The sequence below is a fragment of the Pagrus pagrus genome, assembly GCF_965226575.1.
Source record: "Pagrus pagrus genome assembly, chromosome: 22".
Taxonomy (NCBI): domain Eukaryota; kingdom Metazoa; phylum Chordata; class Actinopteri; order Spariformes; family Sparidae; genus Pagrus; species Pagrus pagrus.
The window spans coordinates 17,227,511-17,250,599 of NC_140204.1; the positions used below are offsets into that span (position 1 = coordinate 17,227,511).

General features: G+C 38.5%; 1 protein-coding gene and 1 long non-coding RNA gene across 2 annotated transcripts; both read left to right on the forward strand.

The window, feature by feature from the left end:
* The first annotated feature begins 229 nt into the window (after window positions 1–229).
* Window positions 230–1,365, forward strand: LOC311251360. Its single transcript, XR_014621381.1, has 4 exons — window positions 230–450; window positions 594–693; window positions 980–1,218; window positions 1,308–1,365. It is a non-coding gene; the product is annotated as an uncharacterized lncRNA (long non-coding RNA).
* A 1,952-nt stretch (window positions 1,366–3,317) lies between these two features.
* LOC311251278 (uncharacterized protein) lies at window positions 3,318–22,601 on the forward strand (the record flags this gene model as incomplete). The annotated part of the gene is made up of 7 exons (XM_084343654.1): window positions 3,318–3,339; window positions 4,156–4,299; window positions 4,799–5,056; window positions 5,464–5,721; window positions 20,946–21,089; window positions 21,589–21,846; window positions 22,252–22,601. 7 exons carry the CDS (start codon window positions 3,318–3,320, stop codon window positions 22,599–22,601), a joined length of 1,434 nt encoding a protein of 477 aa, XP_084199780.1.
* Window positions 22,602–23,089: the final 488 nt, after the last annotated feature.

Below are 23,089 nucleotides of genomic sequence, written 5' to 3' on the forward strand. Positions count from 1 at the left end.
TCATATACCTAACATATACATACTGTATATATATATTTAAAACCAAATACACACACAACAGCCCAACAACAACCAGGTTCTTCTAAAATATAATAATGTGGAATGTAAAAGAACAATGATTCACAATTCTAAAAAATGTTTTAGGTTATTTGGGTACTTAATATTTTTTTTAACTCCTGCTGTTGATAAATAATAATAATAAATAATCTTTCTGAACAGGCAAGGCTTGGATAGGTCTCTATGATGAGTTGATAAACAGCTGGAGATGGTCCCTGAATGACAGCAGCTTCTATGGTGAAGGAGAGACGGAGTTTAGAAATTGGTACACTGGGCAGCCCAACAATCTTGACGGACAAGAGCACTGTGTGGAGCTTTTAAGTGGGAGTCCATACTTTGGCAGATGGATTGACAATGAATGCAGTGCCCAAAGATCCTTTGTGTGCTACAATGGTTAGTTTTCTTAGAGCGTAAGATTTAAGAATTGCCTAAATAGATCATATATACAGCATTACCTGATCCTACTTTCTTTTACTAATACCCCTTCATACACTGCAGAGAAATCGTCCTGACATTGTTTGTAACTATATTTCCAGGTACAGCAAATGGTACAATATCCTTTGTAAAGGTCGACACAAGTCTGAATTGGACCGAAGCTCAGAGATTCTGCAGGGAGAATTATGTTGATCTTGCCAGGTAAACTACTGAACCAACATTTCTGTCTGTTTATGAATTGTCAACACTGTTGAGGTGATCCAAAAATGCAACAAGGCATTTTAAATGCTTTATCTTTTTCTATTTATCTGTACAATTGTTTTTTTGTCCTTTACCACCTTTAAATCCCTCACATTCTGTGTCTATTCATTTATTATCATATCATATCTTTTATCACTGCCAATGTATTGCATTGTGCATTCTATTTTTTGTTTTCATGTCTATTATGCACATCCTTGAAATGTATATTCTACTGTGTCCCCGTCAGCATACGAAATCAGACAGAAAATAGTATCATTACAAACGTAGCAAATGGCAGCTTTGTGTGGATCGGACTGCACCGGGAAAAATTGTGGTCTGATGGAAGCACCTCTCTGTTTCGACACTGGGCCGATGGGCAGCCAAACTTAAGTGGAGAAGGGTGTGTCACCACAGTGCTCCATGACTCAGGACGGTGGTCAGATGAAAACTGCGCCCTCAATTTCTCATTCATCTGTTTCAAAACAAGTAATGCATCTTATTTTTGCTCATATACTGTATGTAGCTCTTCCAATTTTGTGAAATTTCTGTCTTATAAGTTCTGCTCTTTGTCTCAGTTCCTCCAAACACAGACAGCTTCAGATCAACAGGACAAAATGAGACCAGTATCACTCTGCAGTGGAATAAAGTCAACAACAATGTCAGCTTTATTCTCCAGTTTAATGGAACAGAGGTGAACATCAGTGCACCAGATGGAGGTGGACCAGTAACTCACACAGTCTCATCTCTCACTGCTGGAACTAAATACACATTCACTCTCTTCTCTGTGTTTGAGGACGTCAGAAGCAGTGGAGTCAACATCACTGCAGTCACTGGTAAGATGTTTGACTTCATTACTGTGAAGTGTAACATCTCAACATACATGAACACAAGAATATATATGATTGGCATCATATTCAGTGGCTACATGTGCATTCAAATGTAACTTAATTCTATGTTTGCCACCACATTTAATTATTTTATTCCCGATTGTTGAGATGTGAAATTTGAACTTGAGAGTCCTTTGAGTTTCATGTTTAATTAAGTTTTGAGCCAACTCTTCTCAAATACTGGGTGATCTGTTTCAGTATTGCACTTGGATTCACAAACAGCTGTTGCACATTTAGTCACTTAGTCAGCATTTATCTTTATAAGGGGATGCAAAATGGATCATTTTAACAGCCAGGGAAACAGGTTGATAAAATCCTTCACTTTTCTATGTTTCTGTCTCAGCTCCTCCAAACACAGACAGCTTGGGATCAACAGGACAAAATGAGACCAGTATCACTCTGCAGTGGAATAAAGTCAACAACAATGTCAGCTTTATTCTCCAGTTTAATGGAACAGAGGTCAACATCAGCGCACCAGATGGAGGTGGACCAGTAACTCACACAGTCTCATCTCTCACTGCTGGAACTAAATACACATTCACTCTCTTCTCTGTGTTTGAGAACGTCAGAAGCAGTGGAGTCAACATCACTGCAGTCACTGGTAAGATTAGTTATTTCATTTCTATACACTGTGTCTTCATAGTTGGCCATCATCTTCAGTGCACTCGGATAAAACTAAGACATCAAGTATATGCTGGGTATTATATTAACAAAATATGTTTTTGTTTCACAATTTGTACTGCATGTTAATTTAATTCAGCAATGTTTTGGCCACCACAGTTAAAACCCTTCATAGACCCAGAATGTTTAAATATTTTCAAAACTCCTCTGACGTCGTGTTCTGTCATTTAATGTTGAATACGTCTCTGTTGTCAAATGATTTCTAATGGGTGTGAGTATAAGGTTGGACAACTAGAACAGAATGAAACATTCTTAGTAATAAGAATGTTTTCGCTTTTTCTGTTTCTTTTAGACAGCATTTGTTTTTTAGGAATCCGGGGATGCAAAATGGACCATCTGTAACAGCCACAGAGAACTTTGACACTTTTTACAGAAAGTTGTTTTTTAATAAAGTTTTCTGCGCTCTTTTTCTGTCTCAGCTCCTCCAAACACAGACAGCTTCGGATCAACAGGACAAAATGAGACCAGTATCACTCTGCAGTGGAATAAAGTCAACAACAATGTCAGCTTTATTCTGCAGTTTAATGGAACAGAGGTCAACATCAGCGCACCAGATGGAGGTGGACCAGTAACTCACACAGTCTCATCTCTCACTGCTGGAACTAAATACACATTCACTCTCTTCTCTGTGTTTGAGAACGTCAGAAGCAGTGGAGTCAACATCACTGCAGTCACTGGTAAGATGTTTGACTTCATTACTGTGAAGTGTAACATCTCAACATACAGGAACAACAAGAACAGCAAGAGTTTATTTGATAGGCATCACATTGAGTCTCTGCATGTGCATTCAAATGTAACATAATTCTATGTTTGCCACCACATTTAAATCTTTTATTCACTAATGTTGAGATGTTAAATTTGAACTTGAGAGTCCTTTGAGTTTCATGTTTCATTTAAGTTTTGAGTCAACTCTTCTCAAATACTGGGTGATCTGTTTCAGTGTTGCACTTGGATTCACAAACAGCTGTTGCACGTTTAGTCACTTAGTCAGCATTTATTTTTATATGGGGATACAAAATGGATCATTTTAACAGCCAGGGTAACAGGTTAATAAAACCATTCACTTTTCTATGTTTCTGTCTCAGCTCCTCCAAACACAGACAGCTTCAGATCAACAGGACAAAATGAGACCAGTATCACTCTGCAGTGGAATAAAGTCAACAACAATGTCAGCTTTATTCTCCAGTTTAATGGAACAGAGGTCAACATCAGTGCACCAGATGGAGGTGGACCAGTAACTCACACAGTCTCATCTCTCACTGCTGGAACTAAATACACATTCACTCTCTTCTCTGTGTTTGAGGACGTCAGAAGCAGTGGAGTCAACATCACTGCAGTCACTGGTAAGATGTTTGACTTCATTACTGTCAAGTGTAACATCTCAACAAACAGGAACACAAGAATATATTTGATTGGCATCATATTCAGTGGCTACATGTGCATTCAAATGTAACATAATTCTATGTTTGCCACCACATTTAATTATTTTATTCCCGATTGTTGAGATGTGAAATTTGAACTTGAGAGTCCTTTGAGTTTCATGTTTCATTTAAGTTTTGAGTCAACTCTTCTCAAATACTGGGTGATCTGTTACAGTATTGCACTTGGATTCACAAACAGCTGTTGCACGTTTAGTCACTTAGTCAGCATTTATCTTTATAAGGGGATACAAAATGGATCATTTTAACAGCCAGGGAAACAGGTTGATAAAATCATTCACTTTTCAATGTTTCTGTCTCAGCTCCTCCAAACACAGACAGCTTGGGATCAACAGGACAAAATGAGACCAGTATCACTCTGCAGTGGAATAAAGTCAACAACAATGTCAGCTTTATTGTCCAGTTTAATGGAACAGAGGTCAACATCAGTGCACCAGATGGAGGTGGACCAGTAACTCACACAGTCTCATCTCTCACTGCTGGAACTAAATACACATTCACTCTCTTCTCTGTGTTTGAGGACGTCAGAAGCAGTGGAGTCAACATCACTGCAGTCACTGGTAAGATTAGTTATTTCATTTCTATACACTGTGTCTTCATAGTTGGCCATCACTTTCAGTGCACTCGGATAAAACTAAGACATCAAGTATATGCTGGGTATTATATTAACAAAATATGTTTTTGTTTCACAATATGTACTGCATGTTAATTTAATTCAGCAATGTTTTGGCCACCACAGTTAAAACCCTTCATAGACCCAGAATGTTTAATTTTTTTCAAAACTCCTCTGACGTCGTGTTCTGTCATTTAATGTTGAATACGTCTCTGTTGTCAAATGATTTCTAATGGGTGTGAGTATAAGGTTGGACAACTAGAACAGAATGAAACATTCTTAGTAATAAGAATGTTTTCGCTTTCTCTGTTTCTTTTAGACAGCATTTGTTTTTTAGGAATCCGGGGATGCAAAATGGACCATCTGTAACAGCCACAGAGAACTTTGACACTTTTTACAGAAAGTTGTTTTTTAATAAAGTTTTCTGCGCTCTTTTTCTGTCTCAGCTCCTCCAAACATAGACAGCTTCGGATCAACAGGACAAAATGAGACCAGTATCACTCTGCAGTGGAATAAAGTCAACAACAATGTCAGCTTTATTCTCCAGTTTAATGGAACAGAGGTCAACATCAGCGCACCAGATGGAGGTGGACCAGTAACTCACACAGTCTCATCTCTCACTGCTGGAACTAAATACACATTCACTCTCTTCTCTGTGTTTGAGGACGTCAGAAGCAGTGGAGTCAACATCACTGCAGTCACTGGTAAGATGTTTGACTTCATTACTGTGAAGTGTAACATCTCAACATACAGGAACAACAAGAACAACAAGAGTTTATTTGATAGGCATCACATTGAGTCTCTGCATGTGCATTCAAATGTAACATAATTCTATGTTTGCCACCACATTTAATTATTTTATTCCCGATTGTTGAGATGTGAAATTTGAACTTGAGAGTCCTTTGAGTTTCATGTTTAATTAAGTTTTGAGTCAACTCTTCTCAAATACTGGGTGATCTGTTTCAGTATTGCACTTGGATTCACAAACAGCTGTTGCACATTTAGTCACTAAGTCAGCATTTATCTTTATAAGGGGATGCAAAATGGATCATTTTAACAGCCAGGGAAACAGGTTGATAAAATCATTCACTTTTCTATGTTTCTGTCTCAGCTCCTCCAAACACAGACAGCTTGGGATCAACAGGACAAAATGAGACCAGTATCACTCTGCAGTGGAATAAAGTCAACAACAATGTCAGCTTTATTCTCCAGTTTAATGGAACAGAGGTCAACATCAGTGCACCAGATGGAGGTGGACCAGTAACTCACACAGTCTCATCTCCCACTGCTGGAACTAAATACACATTCACTCTCTTCTCTCTGTTTGAGGACGTCAGAAGCAGTGGAGTCAACATCACTGCAGTCACTGGTAAGATTAGTTATTTCATTTCTATACACTGTGTCTTCATAGTTGGCCATCATCTTCAGTGCACTCGGATAAAACTAAGACATAAAGTATATGCTGGGTATTATATTAACAAAATATGTTTTTGTTTCACAATATGTACTGCATGTTAATTTAATTCAGCAATGTTTTGGCCACCACAGTTAAAACCCTTCATAGACCCAGAATGTTTAATTTTTTTCAAAACTCCTCTGACGTCGTGTTCTGTCATTTAATGTTGAATACGTCTCTGTTGTCAAATGATTTCTAATGGGTGTGAGTATAAGGTTGGACAACTAGAACAGAATGAAACATTCTTAGTAATAAGAATGTTTTCGCTTTCTCTGTTTCTTTTAGACAGCATTTGTTTTTTAGGAATCCGGGGATGCAAAATGGACCATCTGTAACAGCCACAGAGAACTTTGACACTTTTTACAGAAAGTTGTTTTTTAATAAAGTTTTCTGCGCTCTTTTTCTGTCTCAGCTCCTCCAAACATAGACAGCTTCGGATCAACAGGACAAAATGAGACCAGTATCACTCTGCAGTGGAATAAAGTCAACAACAATGTCAGCTTTATTCTCCAGTTTAATGGAACAGAGGTCAACATCAGCGCACCAGATGGAGGTGGACCAGTAACTCACACAGTCTCATCTCTCACTGCTGGAACTAAATACACATTCACTCTCTTCTCTGTGTTTGAGGACGTCAGAAGCAGTGGAGTCAACATCACTGCAGTCACTGGTAAGATGTTTGACTTCATTACTGTGAAGTGTAACATCTCAACATACATGAACACAAGAATATATATGATTGGCATCATATTCAGTGGCTACATGTGCATTCAAATGTAACTTAATTCTATGTTTGCCACCACATTTAATTATTTTATTCCCGATTGTTGAGATGTGAAATTTGAACTTGAGAGTCCTTTGAGTTTCATGTTTAATTAAGTTTTGAGTCAACTCTTCTCAAATACTGGGTGATCTGTTTCAGTATTGCACTTGGATTCACAAACAGCTGTTGCACATTTAGTCACTTAGTCAGCATTTATCTTTATAAGGGGATACAAAATGGATCATTTTAACAGCCAGGGAAACAGGTTGATAAAATCATTCACTTTTCTATGTTTCTGTCTCAGCTCCTCCAAACACAGACAGCTTGGGATCAACAGGACAAAATGAGACCAGTATCACTCTGCAGTGGAATAAAGTCAACAACAATGTCAGCTTTATTCTCCAGTTTAATGGAACAGAGGTCAACATCAGTGCACCAGATGGAGGTGGACCAGTAACTCACACAGTCTCATCTCTCACTGCTGGAACTAAATACACATTCACTCTCTTCTCTGTGTTTGAGAACGTCAGAAGCAGTGGAGTCAACATCACTGCAGTCACTGGTAAGATTAGTTATTTCATTTCTATACACTGTGTCTTCATAGTTGGCCATCATCTTCAGTGCACTCGGATAAAACTAAGACATCAAGTATATGCTGGGTATTATATTAACAAAATATGTTTTTGTTTCACAATATGTACTGCATGTTAATTTAATTCAGCAATGTTTTGGCCACCACAGTTAAAACCCTTCATAGACCCAGAATGTTTAATTTTTTTCAAAACTCCTCTGACGTCGTGTTCTGTCATTTAATGTTGAATACGTCTCTGTTGTCAAATGATTTCTAATGGGTGTGAGTATAAGGTTGGACAACTAGAACAGAATGAAACATTCTTAGTAATAAGAATGTTTTCGCTTTCTCTGTTTCTTTTAGACAGCATTTGTTTTTTAGGAATCCGGGGATGCAAAATGGACCATCTGTAACAGCCACAGAGAACTTTGACACTTTTTACAGAAAGTTGTTTTTTAATAAAGTTTTCTGCGCTCTTTTTCTGTCTCAGCTCCTCCAAACATAGACAGCTTCGGATCAACAGGACAAAATGAGACCAGTATCACTCTGCAGTGGAATAAAGTCAACAACAATGTCAGCTTTATTCTCCAGTTTAATGGAACAGAGGTCAACATCAGCGCACCAGATGGAGGTGGACCAGTAACTCACACAGTCTCATCTCTCACTGCTGGAACTAAATACACATTCACTCTCTTCTCTGTGTTTGAGGACGTCAGAAGCAGTGGAGTCAACATCACTGCAGTCACTGGTAAGATGTTTGACTTCATTACTGTGAAGTGTAACATCTCAACATACAGGAACAAGAAGAACAACAAGAGTTTATTTGATAGGCATCACATTGAGTCTCTGCATGTGCATTCAAATGTAACATAATTCTATGTTTGCCACCACATTTAATTATTTTATTCCCGATTGTTGAGATGTGAAATTTGAACTTGAGAGTCCTTTGAGTTTCATGTTTAATTAAGTTTTGAGTCAACTCTTCTCAAATACTGGGTGATCTGTTTCAGTATTGCACTTGGATTCACAAACAGCTGTTGCACATTTAGTCACTTAGTCAGCATTTATCTTTATAAGGGGATGCAAAATGGATCATTTTAACAGCCAGGGAAACAGGTTGATAAAATCATTCACTTTTCTATGTTTCTGTCTCAGCTCCTCCAAACACAGACAGCTTGGGATCAACAGGACAAAATGAGACCAGTATCACTCTGCAGTGGAATAAAGTCAACAACAATGTCAGCTTTATTCTCCAGTTTAATGGAACAGAGGTCAACATCAGTGCACCAGATGGAGGTGGACCAGTAACTCACACAGTCTCATCTCTCACTGCTGGAACTAAATACACATTCACTCTCTTCTCTCTGTTTGAGGACGTCAGAAGCAGTGGAGTCAACATCACTGCAGTCACTGGTAAGATTAGTTATTTCATTTCTATACACTGTGTCTTCATAGTTGGCCATCATCTTCAGTGCACTCGGATAAAACTAAGACATCAAGTATATGCTGGGTATTATATTAACAAAATATGTTTTTGTTTCACAATATGTACTGCATGTTAATTTAATTCAGCAATGTTTTGGCCACCACAGTTAAAACCCTTCATAGACCCAGAATGTTTAATTTTTTTCAAAACTCCTCTGACGTCGTGTTCTGTCATTTAATGTTGAATACGTCTCTGTTGTCAAATGATTTCTAATGGGTGTGAGTATAAGGTTGGACAACTAGAACAGAATGAAACATTCTTAGTAATAAGAATGTTTTCGCTTTTTCTGTTTCTTTTAGACAGCATTTGTTTTTTAGGAATCCGGGGATGCAAAATGGACCATCTGTAACAGCCACAGAGAACTTTGACACTTTTTACAGAAAGTTGTTTTTTAATAAAGTTTTCTGCGCTCTTTTTCTGTCTCAGCTCCTCCAAACATAGACAGCTTCGGATCAACAGGACAAAATGAGACCAGTATCACTCTGCAGTGGAATAAAGTCAACAACAATGTCAGCTTTATTCTCCAGTTTAATGGAACAGAGGTCAACATCAGCGCACCAGATGGAGGTGGACCAGTAACTCACACAGTCTCATCTCTCACTGCTGGAACTAAAAACACATTCACTCTCTTCTCTGTGTTTGAGGACGTCAGAAGCAGTGGAGTCAACATCACTGCAGTCACTGGTAAGATGTTTGACTTCATTACTGTGAAGTGTAACATCTCAACATACATGAACACAAGAATATATATGATTGGCATCATATTCAGTGGCTACATGTGCATTCAAATGTAACTTAATTCTATGTTTGCCACCACATTTAATTATTTTATTCCCGATTGTTGAGATGTGAAATTTGAACTTGAGAGTCCTTTGAGTTTCATGTTTAATTAAGTTTTGAGTCAACTCTTCTCAAATACTGGGTGATCTGTTTCAGTATTGCACTTGGATTCACAAACAGCTGTTGCACATTTAGTCACTTAGTCAGCATTTATCTTTATAAGGGGATGCAAAATGGATCATTTTAACAGCCAGGGAAACAGGTTGATAAAATCATTCACTTTTCTATGTTTCTGTCTCAGCTCCTCCAAACATAGACAGCTTCGGATCAACAGGACAAAATGAGACCAGTATCACTCTGCAGTGGAATAAAGTCAACAACAATGTCAGCTTTATTCTCCAGTTTAATGGAACAGAGGTCAACATCAGCGCACCAGATGGAGGTGGACCAGTAACTCACACAGTCTCATCTCTCACTGCTGGAACTAAATACACATTCACTCTCTTCTCTGTGTTTGAGGACGTCAGAAGCAGTGGAGTCAACATCACTGCAGTCACTGGTAAGATGTTTGACTTCATTACTGTGAAGTGTAACATCTCAACATACAGGAACAACAAGAACAACAAGAGTTTATTTGATAGGCATCACATTGAGTCTCTGCATGTGCATTCAAATGTAACATAATTCTATGTTTGCCACCACATTTAATTATTTTATTCCCGATTGTTGAGATGTGAAATTTGAACTTGAGAGTCCTTTGAGTTTCATGTTTAATTAAGTTTTGAGTCAACTCTTCTCAAATACTGGGTGATCTGTTTCAGTATTGCACTTGGATTCACAAACAGCTGTTGCACATTTAGTCACTTAGTCAGCATTTATCTTTATAAGGGGATGCAAAATGGATCATTTTAACAGCCAGGGAAACAGGTTGATAAAATCATTCACTTTTCTATGTTTCTGTCTCAGCTCCTCCAAACACAGACAGCTTGGGATCAACAGGACAAAATGAGACCAGTATCACTCTGCAGTGGAATAAAGTCAACAACAATGTCAGCTTTATTCTCCAGTTTAATGGAACAGAGGTCAACATCAGTGCACCAGATGGAGGTGGACCAGTAACTCACACAGTCTCATCTCTCACTGCTGGAACTAAATACACATTCACTCTCTTCTCTCTGTTTGAGGACGTCAGAAGCAGTGGAGTCAACATCACTGCAGTCACTGGTAAGATTAGTTATTTCATTTCTATACACTGTGTCTTCATAGTTGGCCATCATCTTCAGTGCACTCGGATAAAACTAAGACATCAAGTATATGCTGGGTATTATATTAACAAAATATGTTTTTGTTTCACAATATGTACTGCATGTTAATTTAATTCAGCAATGTTTTGGCCACCACAGTTAAAACCCTTCATAGACCCAGAATGTTTAATTTTTTTCAAAACTCCTCTGACGTCGTGTTCTGTCATTTAATGTTGAATACGTCTCTGTTGTCAAATGATTTCTAATGGGTGTGAGTATAAGGTTGGACAACTAGAACAGAATGAAACATTCTTAGTAATAAGAATGTTTTCGCTTTTTCTGTTTCTTTTAGACAGCATTTGTTTTTTAGGAATCCGGGGATGCAAAATGGACCATCTGTAACAGCCACAGAGAACTTTGACACTTTTTACAGAAAGTTGTTTTTTAATAAAGTTTTCTGCGCTCTTTTTCTGTCTCAGCTCCTCCAAACATAGACAGCTTCGGATCAACAGGACAAAATGAGACCAGTATCACTCTGCAGTGGAATAAAGTCAACAACAATGTCAGCTTTATTCTCCAGTTTAATGGAACAGAGGTCAACATCAGCGCACCAGATGGAGGTGGACCAGTAACTCACACAGTCTCATCTCTCACTGCTGGAACTAAAAACACATTCACTCTCTTCTCTGTGTTTGAGGACGTCAGAAGCAGTGGAGTCAACATCACTGCAGTCACTGGTAAGATGTTTGACTTCATTACTGTGAAGTGTAACATCTCAACATACATGAACACAAGAATATATATGATTGGCATCATATTCAGTGGCTACATGTGCATTCAAATGTAACTTAATTCTATGTTTGCCACCACATTTAATTATTTTATTCCCGATTGTTGAGATGTGAAATTTGAACTTGAGAGTCCTTTGAGTTTCATGTTTAATTAAGTTTTGAGTCAACTCTTCTCAAATACTGGGTGATCTGTTTCAGTATTGCACTTGGATTCACAAACAGCTGTTGCACATTTAGTCACTTAGTCAGCATTTATCTTTATAAGGGGATGCAAAATGGATCATTTTAACAGCCAGGGAAACAGGTTGATAAAATCATTCACTTTTCTATGTTTCTGTCTCAGCTCCTCCAAACATAGACAGCTTCGGATCAACAGGACAAAATGAGACCAGTATCACTCTGCAGTGGAATAAAGTCAACAACAATGTCAGCTTTATTCTCCAGTTTAATGGAACAGAGGTCAACATCAGCGCACCAGATGGAGGTGGACCAGTAACTCACACAGTCTCATCTCTCACTGCTGGAACTAAATACACATTCACTCTCTTCTCTGTGTTTGAGGACGTCAGAAGCAGTGGAGTCAACATCACTGCAGTCACTGGTAAGATGTTTGACTTCATTACTGTGAAGTGTAACATCTCAACATACAGGAACAACAAGAACAACAAGAGTTTATTTGATAGGCATCACATTGAGTCTCTGCATGTGCATTCAAATGTAACATAATTCTATGTTTGCCACCACATTTAATTATTTTATTCCCGATTGTTGAGATGTGAAATTTGAACTTGAGAGTCCTTTGAGTTTCATGTTTAATTAAGTTTTGAGTCAACTCTTCTCAAATACTGGGTGATCTGTTTCAGTATTGCACTTGGATTCACAAACAGCTGTTGCACATTTAGTCACTTAGTCAGCATTTATCTTTATAAGGGGATGCAAAATGGATCATTTTAACAGCCAGGGAAACAGGTTGATAAAATCATTCACTTTTCTATGTTTCTGTCTCAGCTCCTCCAAACACAGACAGCTTGGGATCAACAGGACAAAATGAGACCAGTATCACTCTGCAGTGGAATAAAGTCAACAACAATGTCAGCTTTATTCTCCAGTTTAATGGAACAGAGGTCAACATCAGTGCACCAGATGGAGGTGGACCAGTAACTCACACAGTCTCATCTCTCACTGCTGGAACTAAATACACATTCACTCTCTTCTCTCTGTTTGAGGACGTCAGAAGCAGTGGAGTCAACATCACTGCAGTCACTGGTAAGATTAGTTATTTCATTTCTATACACTGTGTCTTCATAGTTGGCCATCATCTTCAGTGCACTCGGATAAAACTAAGACATCAAGTATATGCTGGGTATTATATTAACAAAATATGTTTTTGTTTCACAATATGTACTGCATGTTAATTTAATTCAGCAATGTTTTGGCCACCACAGTTAAAACCCTTCATAGACCCAGAATGTTTAATTTTTTTCAAAACTCCTCTGACGTCGTGTTCTGTCATTTAATGTTGAATACGTCTCTGTTGTCAAATGATTTCTAATGGGTGTGAGTATAAGGTTGGACAACTAGAACAGAATGAAACATTCTTAGTAATAAGAATGTTTTCGCTTTTTCTGTTTCTTTTAGACAGCATTTGTTTTTTAGGAATCCGGGGATGCAAAATGGACCATCTGTAACAGCCACAGAGAACTTTGACACTTTTTACAGAAAGTTGTTTTTTAATAAAGTTTTCTGCGCTCTTTTTCTGTCTCAGCTCCTCCAAACATAGACAGCTTCGGATCAACAGGACAAAATGAGACCAGTATCACTCTGCAGTGGAATAAAGTCAACAACAATGTCAGCTTTATTCTCCAGTTTAATGGAACAGAGGTCAACATCAGCGCACCAGATGGAGGTGGACCAGTAACTCACACAGTCTCATCTCTCACTGCTGGAACTAAAAACACATTCACTCTCTTCTCTGTGTTTGAGGACGTCAGAAGCAGTGGAGTCAACATCACTGCAGTCACTGGTAAGATGTTTGACTTCATTACTGTGAAGTGTAACATCTCAACATACATGAACACAAGAATATATATGATTGGCATCATATTCAGTGGCTACATGTGCATTCAAATGTAACTTAATTCTATGTTTGCCACCACATTTAATTATTTTATTCCCGATTGTTGAGATGTGAAATTTGAACTTGAGAGTCCTTTGAGTTTCATGTTTAATTAAGTTTTGAGTCAACTCTTCTCAAATACTGGGTGATCTGTTTCAGTATTGCACTTGGATTCACAAACAGCTGTTGCACATTTAGTCACTTAGTCAGCATTTATCTTTATAAGGGGATGCAAAATGGATCATTTTAACAGCCAGGGAAACAGGTTGATAAAATCATTCACTTTTCTATGTTTCTGTCTCAGCTCCTCCAAACACAGACAGCTTGGGATCAACAGGACAAAATGAGACCAGTATCACTCTGCAGTGGAATAAAGTCAACAACAATGTCAGCTTTATTCTCCAGTTTAATGGAACAGAGGTCAACATCAGTGCACCAGATGGAGGTGGACCAGTAACTCACACAGTCTCATCTCTCACTGCTGGAACTAAATACACATTCACTCTCTTCTCTCTGTTTGAGGACGTCAGAAGCAGTGGAGTCAACATCACTGCAGTCACTGGTAAGATTAGTTATTTCATTTCTATACACTGTGTCTTCATAGTTGGCCATCATCTTCAGTGCACTCGGATAAAACTAAGACATCAAGTATATGCTGGGTATTATATTAACAAAATATGTTTTTGTTTCACAATATGTACTGCATGTTAATTTAATTCAGCAATGTTTTGGCCACCACAGTTAAAACCCTTCATAGACCCAGAATGTTTAATTTTTTTCAAAACTCCTCTGACGTCGTGTTCTGTCATTTAATGTTGAATACGTCTCTGTTGTCAAATGATTTCTAATGGGTGTGAGTATAAGGTTGGACAACTAGAACAGAATGAAACATTCTTAGTAATAAGAATGTTTTCGCTTTTTCTGTTTCTTTTAGACAGCATTTGTTTTTTAGGAATCCGGGGATGCAAAATGGACCATCTGTAACAGCCACAGAGAACTTTGACACTTTTTACAGAAAGTTGTTTTTTAATAAAGTTTTCTGCGCTCTTTTTCTGTCTCAGCTCCTCCAAACATAGACAGCTTCGGATCAACAGGACAAAATGAGACCAGTATCACTCTGCAGTGGAATAAAGTCAACAACAATGTCAGCTTTATTCTCCAGTTTAATGGAACAGAGGTCAACATCAGCGCACCAGATGGAGGTGGACCAGTAACTCACACAGTCTCATCTCTCACTGCTGGAACTAAAAACACATTCACTCTCTTCTCTGTGTTTGAGGACGTCAGAAGCAGTGGAGTCAACATCACTGCAGTCACTGGTAAGATGTTTGACTTCATTACTGTGAAGTGTAACATCTCAACATACATGAACACAAGAATATATATGATTGGCATCATATTCAGTGGCTACATGTGCATTCAAATGTAACTTAATTCTATGTTTGCCACCACATTTAATTATTTTATTCCCGATTGTTGAGATGTGAAATTTGAACTTGAGAGTCCTTTGAGTTTCATGTTTAATTAAGTTTTGAGTCAACTCTTCTCAAATACTGGGTGATCTGTTTCAGTATTGCACTTGGATTCACAAACAGCTGTTGCACATTTAGTCACTTAGTCAGCATTTATCTTTATAAGGGGATGCAAAATGGATCATTTTAACAGCCAGGGAAACAGGTTGATAAAATCATTCACTTTTCTATGTTTCTGTCTCAGCTCCTCCAAACATAGACAGCTTCGGATCAACAGGACAAAATGAGACCAGTATCACTCTGCAGTGGAATAAAGTCAACAACAATGTCAGCTTTATTCTCCAGTTTAATGGAACAGAGGTCAACATCAGCGCACCAGATGGAGGTGGACCAGTAACTCACACAGTCTCATCTCTCACTGCTGGAACTAAATACACATTCACTCTCTTCTCTGTGTTTGAGGACGTCAGAAGCAGTGGAGTCAACATCACTGCAGTCACTGGTAAGATGTTTGACTTCATTACTGTGAAGTGTAACATCTCAACATACAGGAACAACAAGAACAACAAGAGTTTATTTGATAGGCATCACATTGAGTCTCTGCATGTGCATTCAAATGTAACATAATTCTATGTTTGCCACCACATTTAATTATTTTATTCCCGATTGTTGAGATGTGAAATTTGAACTTGAGAGTCCTTTGAGTTTCATGTTTAATTAAGTTTTGAGTCAACTCTTCTCAAATACTGGGTGATCTGTTTCAGTATTGCACTTGGATTCACAAACAGCTGTTGCACATTTAGTCACTTAGTCAGCATTTATCTTTATAAGGGGATGCAAAATGGATCATTTTAACAGCCAGGGAAACAGGTTGATAAAATCATTCACTTTTCTATGTTTCTGTCTCAGCTCCTCCAAACACAGACAGCTTGGGATCAACAGGACAAAATGAGACCAGTATCACTCTGCAGTGGAATAAAGTCAACAACAATGTCAGCTTTATTCTCCAGTTTAATGGAACAGAGGTCAACATCAGTGCACCAGATGGAGGTGGACCAGTAACTCACACAGTCTCATCTCTCACTGCTGGAACTAAATACACATTCACTCTCTTCTCTCTGTTTGAGGACGTCAGAAGCAGTGGAGTCAACATCACTGCAGTCACTGGTAAGATTAGTTATTTCATTTCTATACACTGTGTCTTCATAGTTGGCCATCATCTTCAGTGCACTCGGATAAAACTAAGACATCAAGTATATGCTGGGTATTATATTAACAAAATATGTTTTTGTTTCACAATATGTACTGCATGTTAATTTAATTCAGCAATGTTTTGGCCACCACAGTTAAAACCCTTCATAGACCCAGAATGTTTAATTTTTTTCAAAACTCCTCTGACGTCGTGTTCTGTCATTTAATGTTGAATACGTCTCTGTTGTCAAATGATTTCTAATGGGTGTGAGTATAAGGTTGGACAACTAGAACAGAATGAAACATTCTTAGTAATAAGAATGTTTTCGCTTTTTCTGTTTCTTTTAGACAGCATTTGTTTTTTAGGAATCCGGGGATGCAAAATGGACCATCTGTAACAGCCACAGAGAACTTTGACACTTTTTACAGAAAGTTGTTTTTTAATAAAGTTTTCTGCGCTCTTTTTCTGTCTCAGCTCCTCCAAACATAGACAGCTTCGGATCAACAGGACAAAATGAGACCAGTATCACTCTGCAGTGGAATAAAGTCAACAACAATGTCAGCTTTATTCTCCAGTTTAATGGAACAGAGGTCAACATCAGCGCACCAGATGGAGGTGGACCAGTAACTCACACAGTCTCATCTCTCACTGCTGGAACTAAAAACACATTCACTCTCTTCTCTGTGTTTGAGGACGTCAGAAGCAGTGGAGTCAACATCACTGCAGTCACTGGTAAGATGTTTGACTTCATTACTGTGAAGTGTAACATCTCAACATACATGAACACAAGAATATATATGATTGGCATCATATTCAGTGGCTACATGTGCATTCAAATGTAACTTAATTCTATGTTTGCCACCACATTTAATTATTTTATTCCCGATTGTTGAGATGTGAAATTTGAACTTGAGAGTCCTTTGAGTTTCATGTTTAATTAAGTTTTGAGTCAACTCTTCTCAAATACTGGGTGATCTGTTTCAGTATTGCACTTGGATTCACAAACAGCTGTTGCACATTTAGTCACTTAGTCAGCATTTATCTTTATAAGGGGATGCAAAATGGATCATTTTAACAGCCAGGGAAACAGGTTGATAAAATCATTCACTTTTCTATGTTTCTGTCTCAGCTCCTCCAAACACAGACAGCTTGGGATCAACAGGACAAAATGAGACCAGTATCACTCTGCAGTGGAATAAAGTCAACAACAATGTCAGCTTTATTCTCCAGTTTAATGGAACAGAGGTCAACATCAGTGCACCAGATGGAGGTGGACCAGTAACTCACACAGTCTCATCTCTCACTGCTGGAACTAAATACACATTCACTCTCTTCTCTCTGTTTGAGGACGTCAGAAGCAGTGGAGTCAACATCACTGCAGTCACTGGTAAGATTAGTTATTTCATTTCTATACACTGTGTCTTCATAGTTGGCCATCATCTTCAGTGCACTCGGATAAAACTAAGACATCAAGTATATGCTGGGTATTATATTAACAAAATATGTTTTTGTTTCACAATATGTACTGCATGTTAATTTAATTCAGCAATGTTTTGGCCACCACAGTTAAAACCCTTCATAGACCCAGAATGTTTAATTTTTTTCAAAACTCCTCTGACGTCGTGTTCTGTCATTTAATGTTGAATACGTCTCTGTTGTCAAATGATTTCTAATGGGTGTGAGTATAAGGTTGGACAACTAGAACAGAATGAAACATTCTTAGTAATAAGAATGTTTTCGCTTTTTCTGTTTCTTTTAGACAGCATTTGTTTTTTAGGAATCCGGGGATGCAAAATGGACCATCTGTAACAGCCACAGAGAACTTTGACACTTTTTACAGAAAGTTGTTTTTTAATAAAGTTTTCTGCGCTCTTTTTCTGTCTCAGCTCCTCCAAACATAGACAGCTTCGGATCAACAGGACAAAATGAGACCAGTATCACTCTGCAGTGGAATAAAGTCAACAACAATGTCAGCTTTATTCTCCAGTTTAATGGAACAGAGGTCAACATCAGCGCACCAGATGGAGGTGGACCAGTAACTCACACAGTCTCATCTCTCACTGCTGGAACTAAAAACACATTCACTCTCTTCTCTGTGTTTGAGGACGTCAGAAGCAGTGGAGTCAACATCACTGCAGTCACTGGTAAGATGTTTGACTTCATTACTGTGAAGTGTAACATCTCAACATACATGAACACAAGAATATATATGATTGGCATCATATTCAGTGGCTACATGTGCATTCAAATGTAACTTAATTCTATGTTTGCCACCACATTTAATTATTTTATTCCCGATTGTTGAGATGTGAAATTTGAACTTGAGAGTCCTTTGAGTTTCATGTTTAATTAAGTTTTGAGTCAACTCTTCTCAAATACTGGGTGATCTGTTTCAGTATTGCACTTGGATTCACAAACAGCTGTTGCACATTTAGTCACTTAGTCAGCATTTATCTTTATAAGGGGATGCAAAATGGATCATTTTAACAGCCAGGGAAACAGGTTGATAAAATCATTCACTTTTCTATGTTTCTGTCTCAGCTCCTCCAAACACAGACAGCTTGGGATCAACAGGACAAAATGAGACCAGTATCACTCTGCAGTGGAATAAAGTCAACAACAATGTCAGCTTTATTCTCCAGTTTAATGGAACAGAGGTCAACATCAGTGCACCAGATGGAGGTGGACCAGTAACTCACACAGTCTCATCTCTCACTGCTGGAACTAAATACACATTCACTCTCTTCTCTCTGTTTGAGGACGTCAGAAGCAGTGGAGTCAACATCACTGCAGTCACTGGTAAGATTAGTTATTTCATTTCTATACACTGTGTCTTCATAGTTGGCCATCATCTTCAGTGCACTCGGATAAAACTAAGACATCAAGTATATGCTGGGTATTATATTAACAAAATATGTTTTTGTTTCACAATATGTACTGCATGTTAATTTAATTCAGCAATGTTTTGGCCACCACAGTTAAAACCCTTCATAGACCCAGAATGTTTAATTTTTTTCAAAACTCCTCTGACGTCGTGTTCTGTCATTTAATGTTGAATACGTCTCTGTTGTCAAATGATTTCTAATGGGTGTGAGTATAAGGTTGGACAACTAGAACAGAATGAAACATTCTTAGTAATAAGAATGTTTTCGCTTTTTCTGTTTCTTTTAGACAGCATTTGTTTTTTAGGAATCCGGGGATGCAAAATGGACCATCTGTAACAGCCACAGAGAACTTTGACACTTTTTACAGAAAGTTGTTTTTTAATAAAGTTTTCTGCGCTCTTTTTCTGTCTCAGCTCCTCCAAACATAGACAGCTTCGGATCAACAGGACAAAATGAGACCAGTATCACTCTGCAGTGGAATAAAGTCAACAACAATGTCAGCTTTATTCTCCAGTTTAATGGAACAGAGGTCAACATCAGCGCACCAGATGGAGGTGGACCAGTAACTCACACAGTCTCATCTCTCACTGCTGGAACTAAATACACATTCACTCTCTTCTCTGTGTTTGAGGACGTCAGAAGCAGTGGAGTCAACATCACTGCAGTCACTGGTAAGATGTTTGACTTCATTACTGTGAAGTGTAACATCTCAACATACATGAACACAAGAATATATATGATTGGCATCATATTCAGTGGCTACATGTGCATTCAAATGTAACTTAATTCTATGTTTGCCACCACATTTAATTATTTTATTCCCGATTGTTGAGATGTGAAATTTGAACTTGAGAGTCCTTTGAGTTTCATGTTTAATTAAGTTTTGAGTCAACTCTTCTCAAATACTGGGTGATCTGTTTCAGTATTGCACTTGGATTCACAAACAGCTGTTGCACATTTAGTCACTTAGTCAGCATTTATCTTTATAAGGGGATGCAAAATGGATCATTTTAACAGCCAGGGAAACAGGTTGATAAAATCATTCACTTTTCTATGTTTCTGTCTCAGCTCCTCCAAACACAGACAGCTTGGGATCAACAGGACAAAATGAGACCAGTATCACTCTGCAGTGGAATAAAGTCAACAACAATGTCAGCTTTATTCTCCAGTTTAATGGAACAGAGGTCAACATCAGCGCACCAGATGGAGGTGGACCAGTAACTCACACAGTCTCATCTCTCACTGCTGGAACTAAATACACATTCACTCTCTTCTCTGTGTTTGAGGACGTCAGAAGCAGTGGAGTCAACATCACTGCAGTCACTGGTAAGATGTTTGACTTCATTACTGTGAAGTGTAACATCTCAACATACATGAACACAAGAATATATATGATTGGCATCATATTCAGTGGCTACATGTGCATTCAAATGTAACTTAATTCTATGTTTGCCACCACATTTAATTATTTTATTCCCGATTGTTGAGATGTGAAATTTGAACTTGAGAGTCCTTTGAGTTTCATGTTTAATTAAGTTTTGAGTCAACTCTTCTCAAATACTGGGTGATCTGTTTCAGTATTGCACTTGGATTCACAAACAGCTGTTGCACATTTAGTCACTTAGTCAGCATTTATCTTTATAAGGGGATGCAAAATGGATCATTTTAACAGCCAGGGAAACAGGTTGATAAAATCATTCACTTTTCTATGTTTCTGTCTCAGCTCCTCCAAACACAGACAGCTTGGGATCAACAGGACAAAATGAAACCAGTATCACTCTGCAGTGGAATAAAGTCAACAACAATGTCAGCTTTATTCTCCAGTTTAATGGAACAGAGGTCAACATCAGTGCACCAGATGGAGGTGGACCAGTAACTCACACAGTCTCATCTCTCACTGCTGGAACTAAATACACATTCACTCTCTTCTCTGTGTTTGAGGACGTCAGAAGCAGTGGAGTCAACATCACTGCAGTCACTGGTAAGATTAGTTATTTCACTTCTATACACTGTGTCTTCATAGTTGGCCATCATCTTCAGTGCACTCGGATAAAACTAAGACATCAAGTATATGCTGGGTATTATTTTAACAAAATATGTTTTTGTTTCACAATTTGTACTGCATGTTATTTTAATTCAGCAATGTTTTGGCCACCACAGTTAAAACCCTTCATAGACCCAGAATGTTTAATTTTTTTCAAAACTCCTCTGACGTCGTGTTCTGTCATTTAATGTTGAATACGTCTCTGTTGTCAAATGATTTCTAATGGGTGTGAGTATAAGGTTGGACAACTAGAACAGAATGAAACATTCTTAGTAATAAGAATGTTTTCGCTTTTTCTGTTTCTTTTAGACAGCATTTGGTTTTTAGGAATCCGGGGATGCAAAATGGACCATCTGTAACAGCCACAGAGAACTTTGACACTTTTTACAGAAAGTTGTTTTTTAATAAAGTTTTCTGCGCTCTTTTTCTGTCTCAGCTCCTCCAAACATAGACAGCTTCGGATCAACAGGACAAAATGAGACCAGTATCACTCTGCAGTGGAATAAAGTCAACAACAATGTCAGCTTTATTCTCCAGTTTAATGGAACAGAGGTCAACATCAGTGCACCAGGTGGAGGTGGACCAGTAACTCACACAGTCTCATCTCTCACTGCTGGAACTAAATACACATTCACTCTCTTCTCTGTGTTTGAGAACGTCAGAAGCAGTGGAGTCAACATCACTGCAGTCACTGGTAAGATGTTTGACTTCATTACTGTGAAGTGTAACATCTCAACATACAGGAACAACAAGAACAGCAAGAGTTTTTTTGATAGGCATCACATTGAGTCTCTGCATGTGCATTCAAATGTAACATAATTCTATGTTTGCCACCAAATTTAAATCTTTTATTCACTAATGTTGAGATGTTAAATTTGAACTTGAGAGTCCTTTGAGTTGCAAGTTTTATTAAAATTTTGAGTCAACTCCTCTTAAACATTGTGTAATCTGTTTCAGTATTGCACTTGGATTCACAAACAGCTGTTACACATTTAGTCACTTATTCAGCCTTTTTTTTAAGGGGATACAAAATTGATAAGTTTAACAGGCAGGGTAACAGGTTAATAAAATCATTCACTTTTCTATGTTTCTGTCTCAGCTCCTCCAAACACAGACAGCTTCAGATCAACAGGACAAAATGAGACCAGTATCACTCTGCAGTGGAATAAAGTCAACAACAATGTCAGCTTTATTCTCCAGTTTAACGGATCAGAGGTCAACATCAGTGCACCAGATGGAGGTGGACCAGTAACTCACACAGTCTCATCTCTCGCTGCTGGAACTAAATACACATTCACTCTCTTCTCTGTGTTTGAGAACGTCAGAAGCAGTGGAGTCAACATCACTGCAGTCACTGGTAAGATGTTTGACTTCATTACTACGAAGTTAAGAATCTCAGCATACAGTAACACCAGAATATATTTGATAGGCATCATATTCAGTCGCTGAATGAGAATTTAAATATAACTTAATACTGTTTGCCAACACATTTAAAACTTTTACTCACCAAGAGATCCATCCATCCATCCATTTTCTTCCGCTTATCTGGGGCCGGGTCGCGGGGGCAGCTGTCTGAGCAGGGACACCCAGACTTCCCTTTCCCGGGACACTTGCTCCAGCTCCTCCGGGAGGATTCCAAGGCGTTCCCAGGCCAGCCGGGTGACATAGTCACTCCAGCGTGTCCTGGGTCTTCCTTGGGGTCTCCTCCCCTCGGTGGGGCATGCCTGGAACACCTCCCGAGGAAGGCGTCCAGGGGGCATCCGATACAGATGCCAGAGCCACCCCAGCTAGCTCCTCTCGATGTGGAGGAGCAGCGGCTCTACTCCGAGCTCCTCCCGCGTGGCGGAGCTCCTCACCCTATCTCTAAGGGAGCGCCCCGCCACCCTGCGAAGGAAACTAATTTCGGCCGCTTGTATCCAGGATCTTATTCTTTCGGT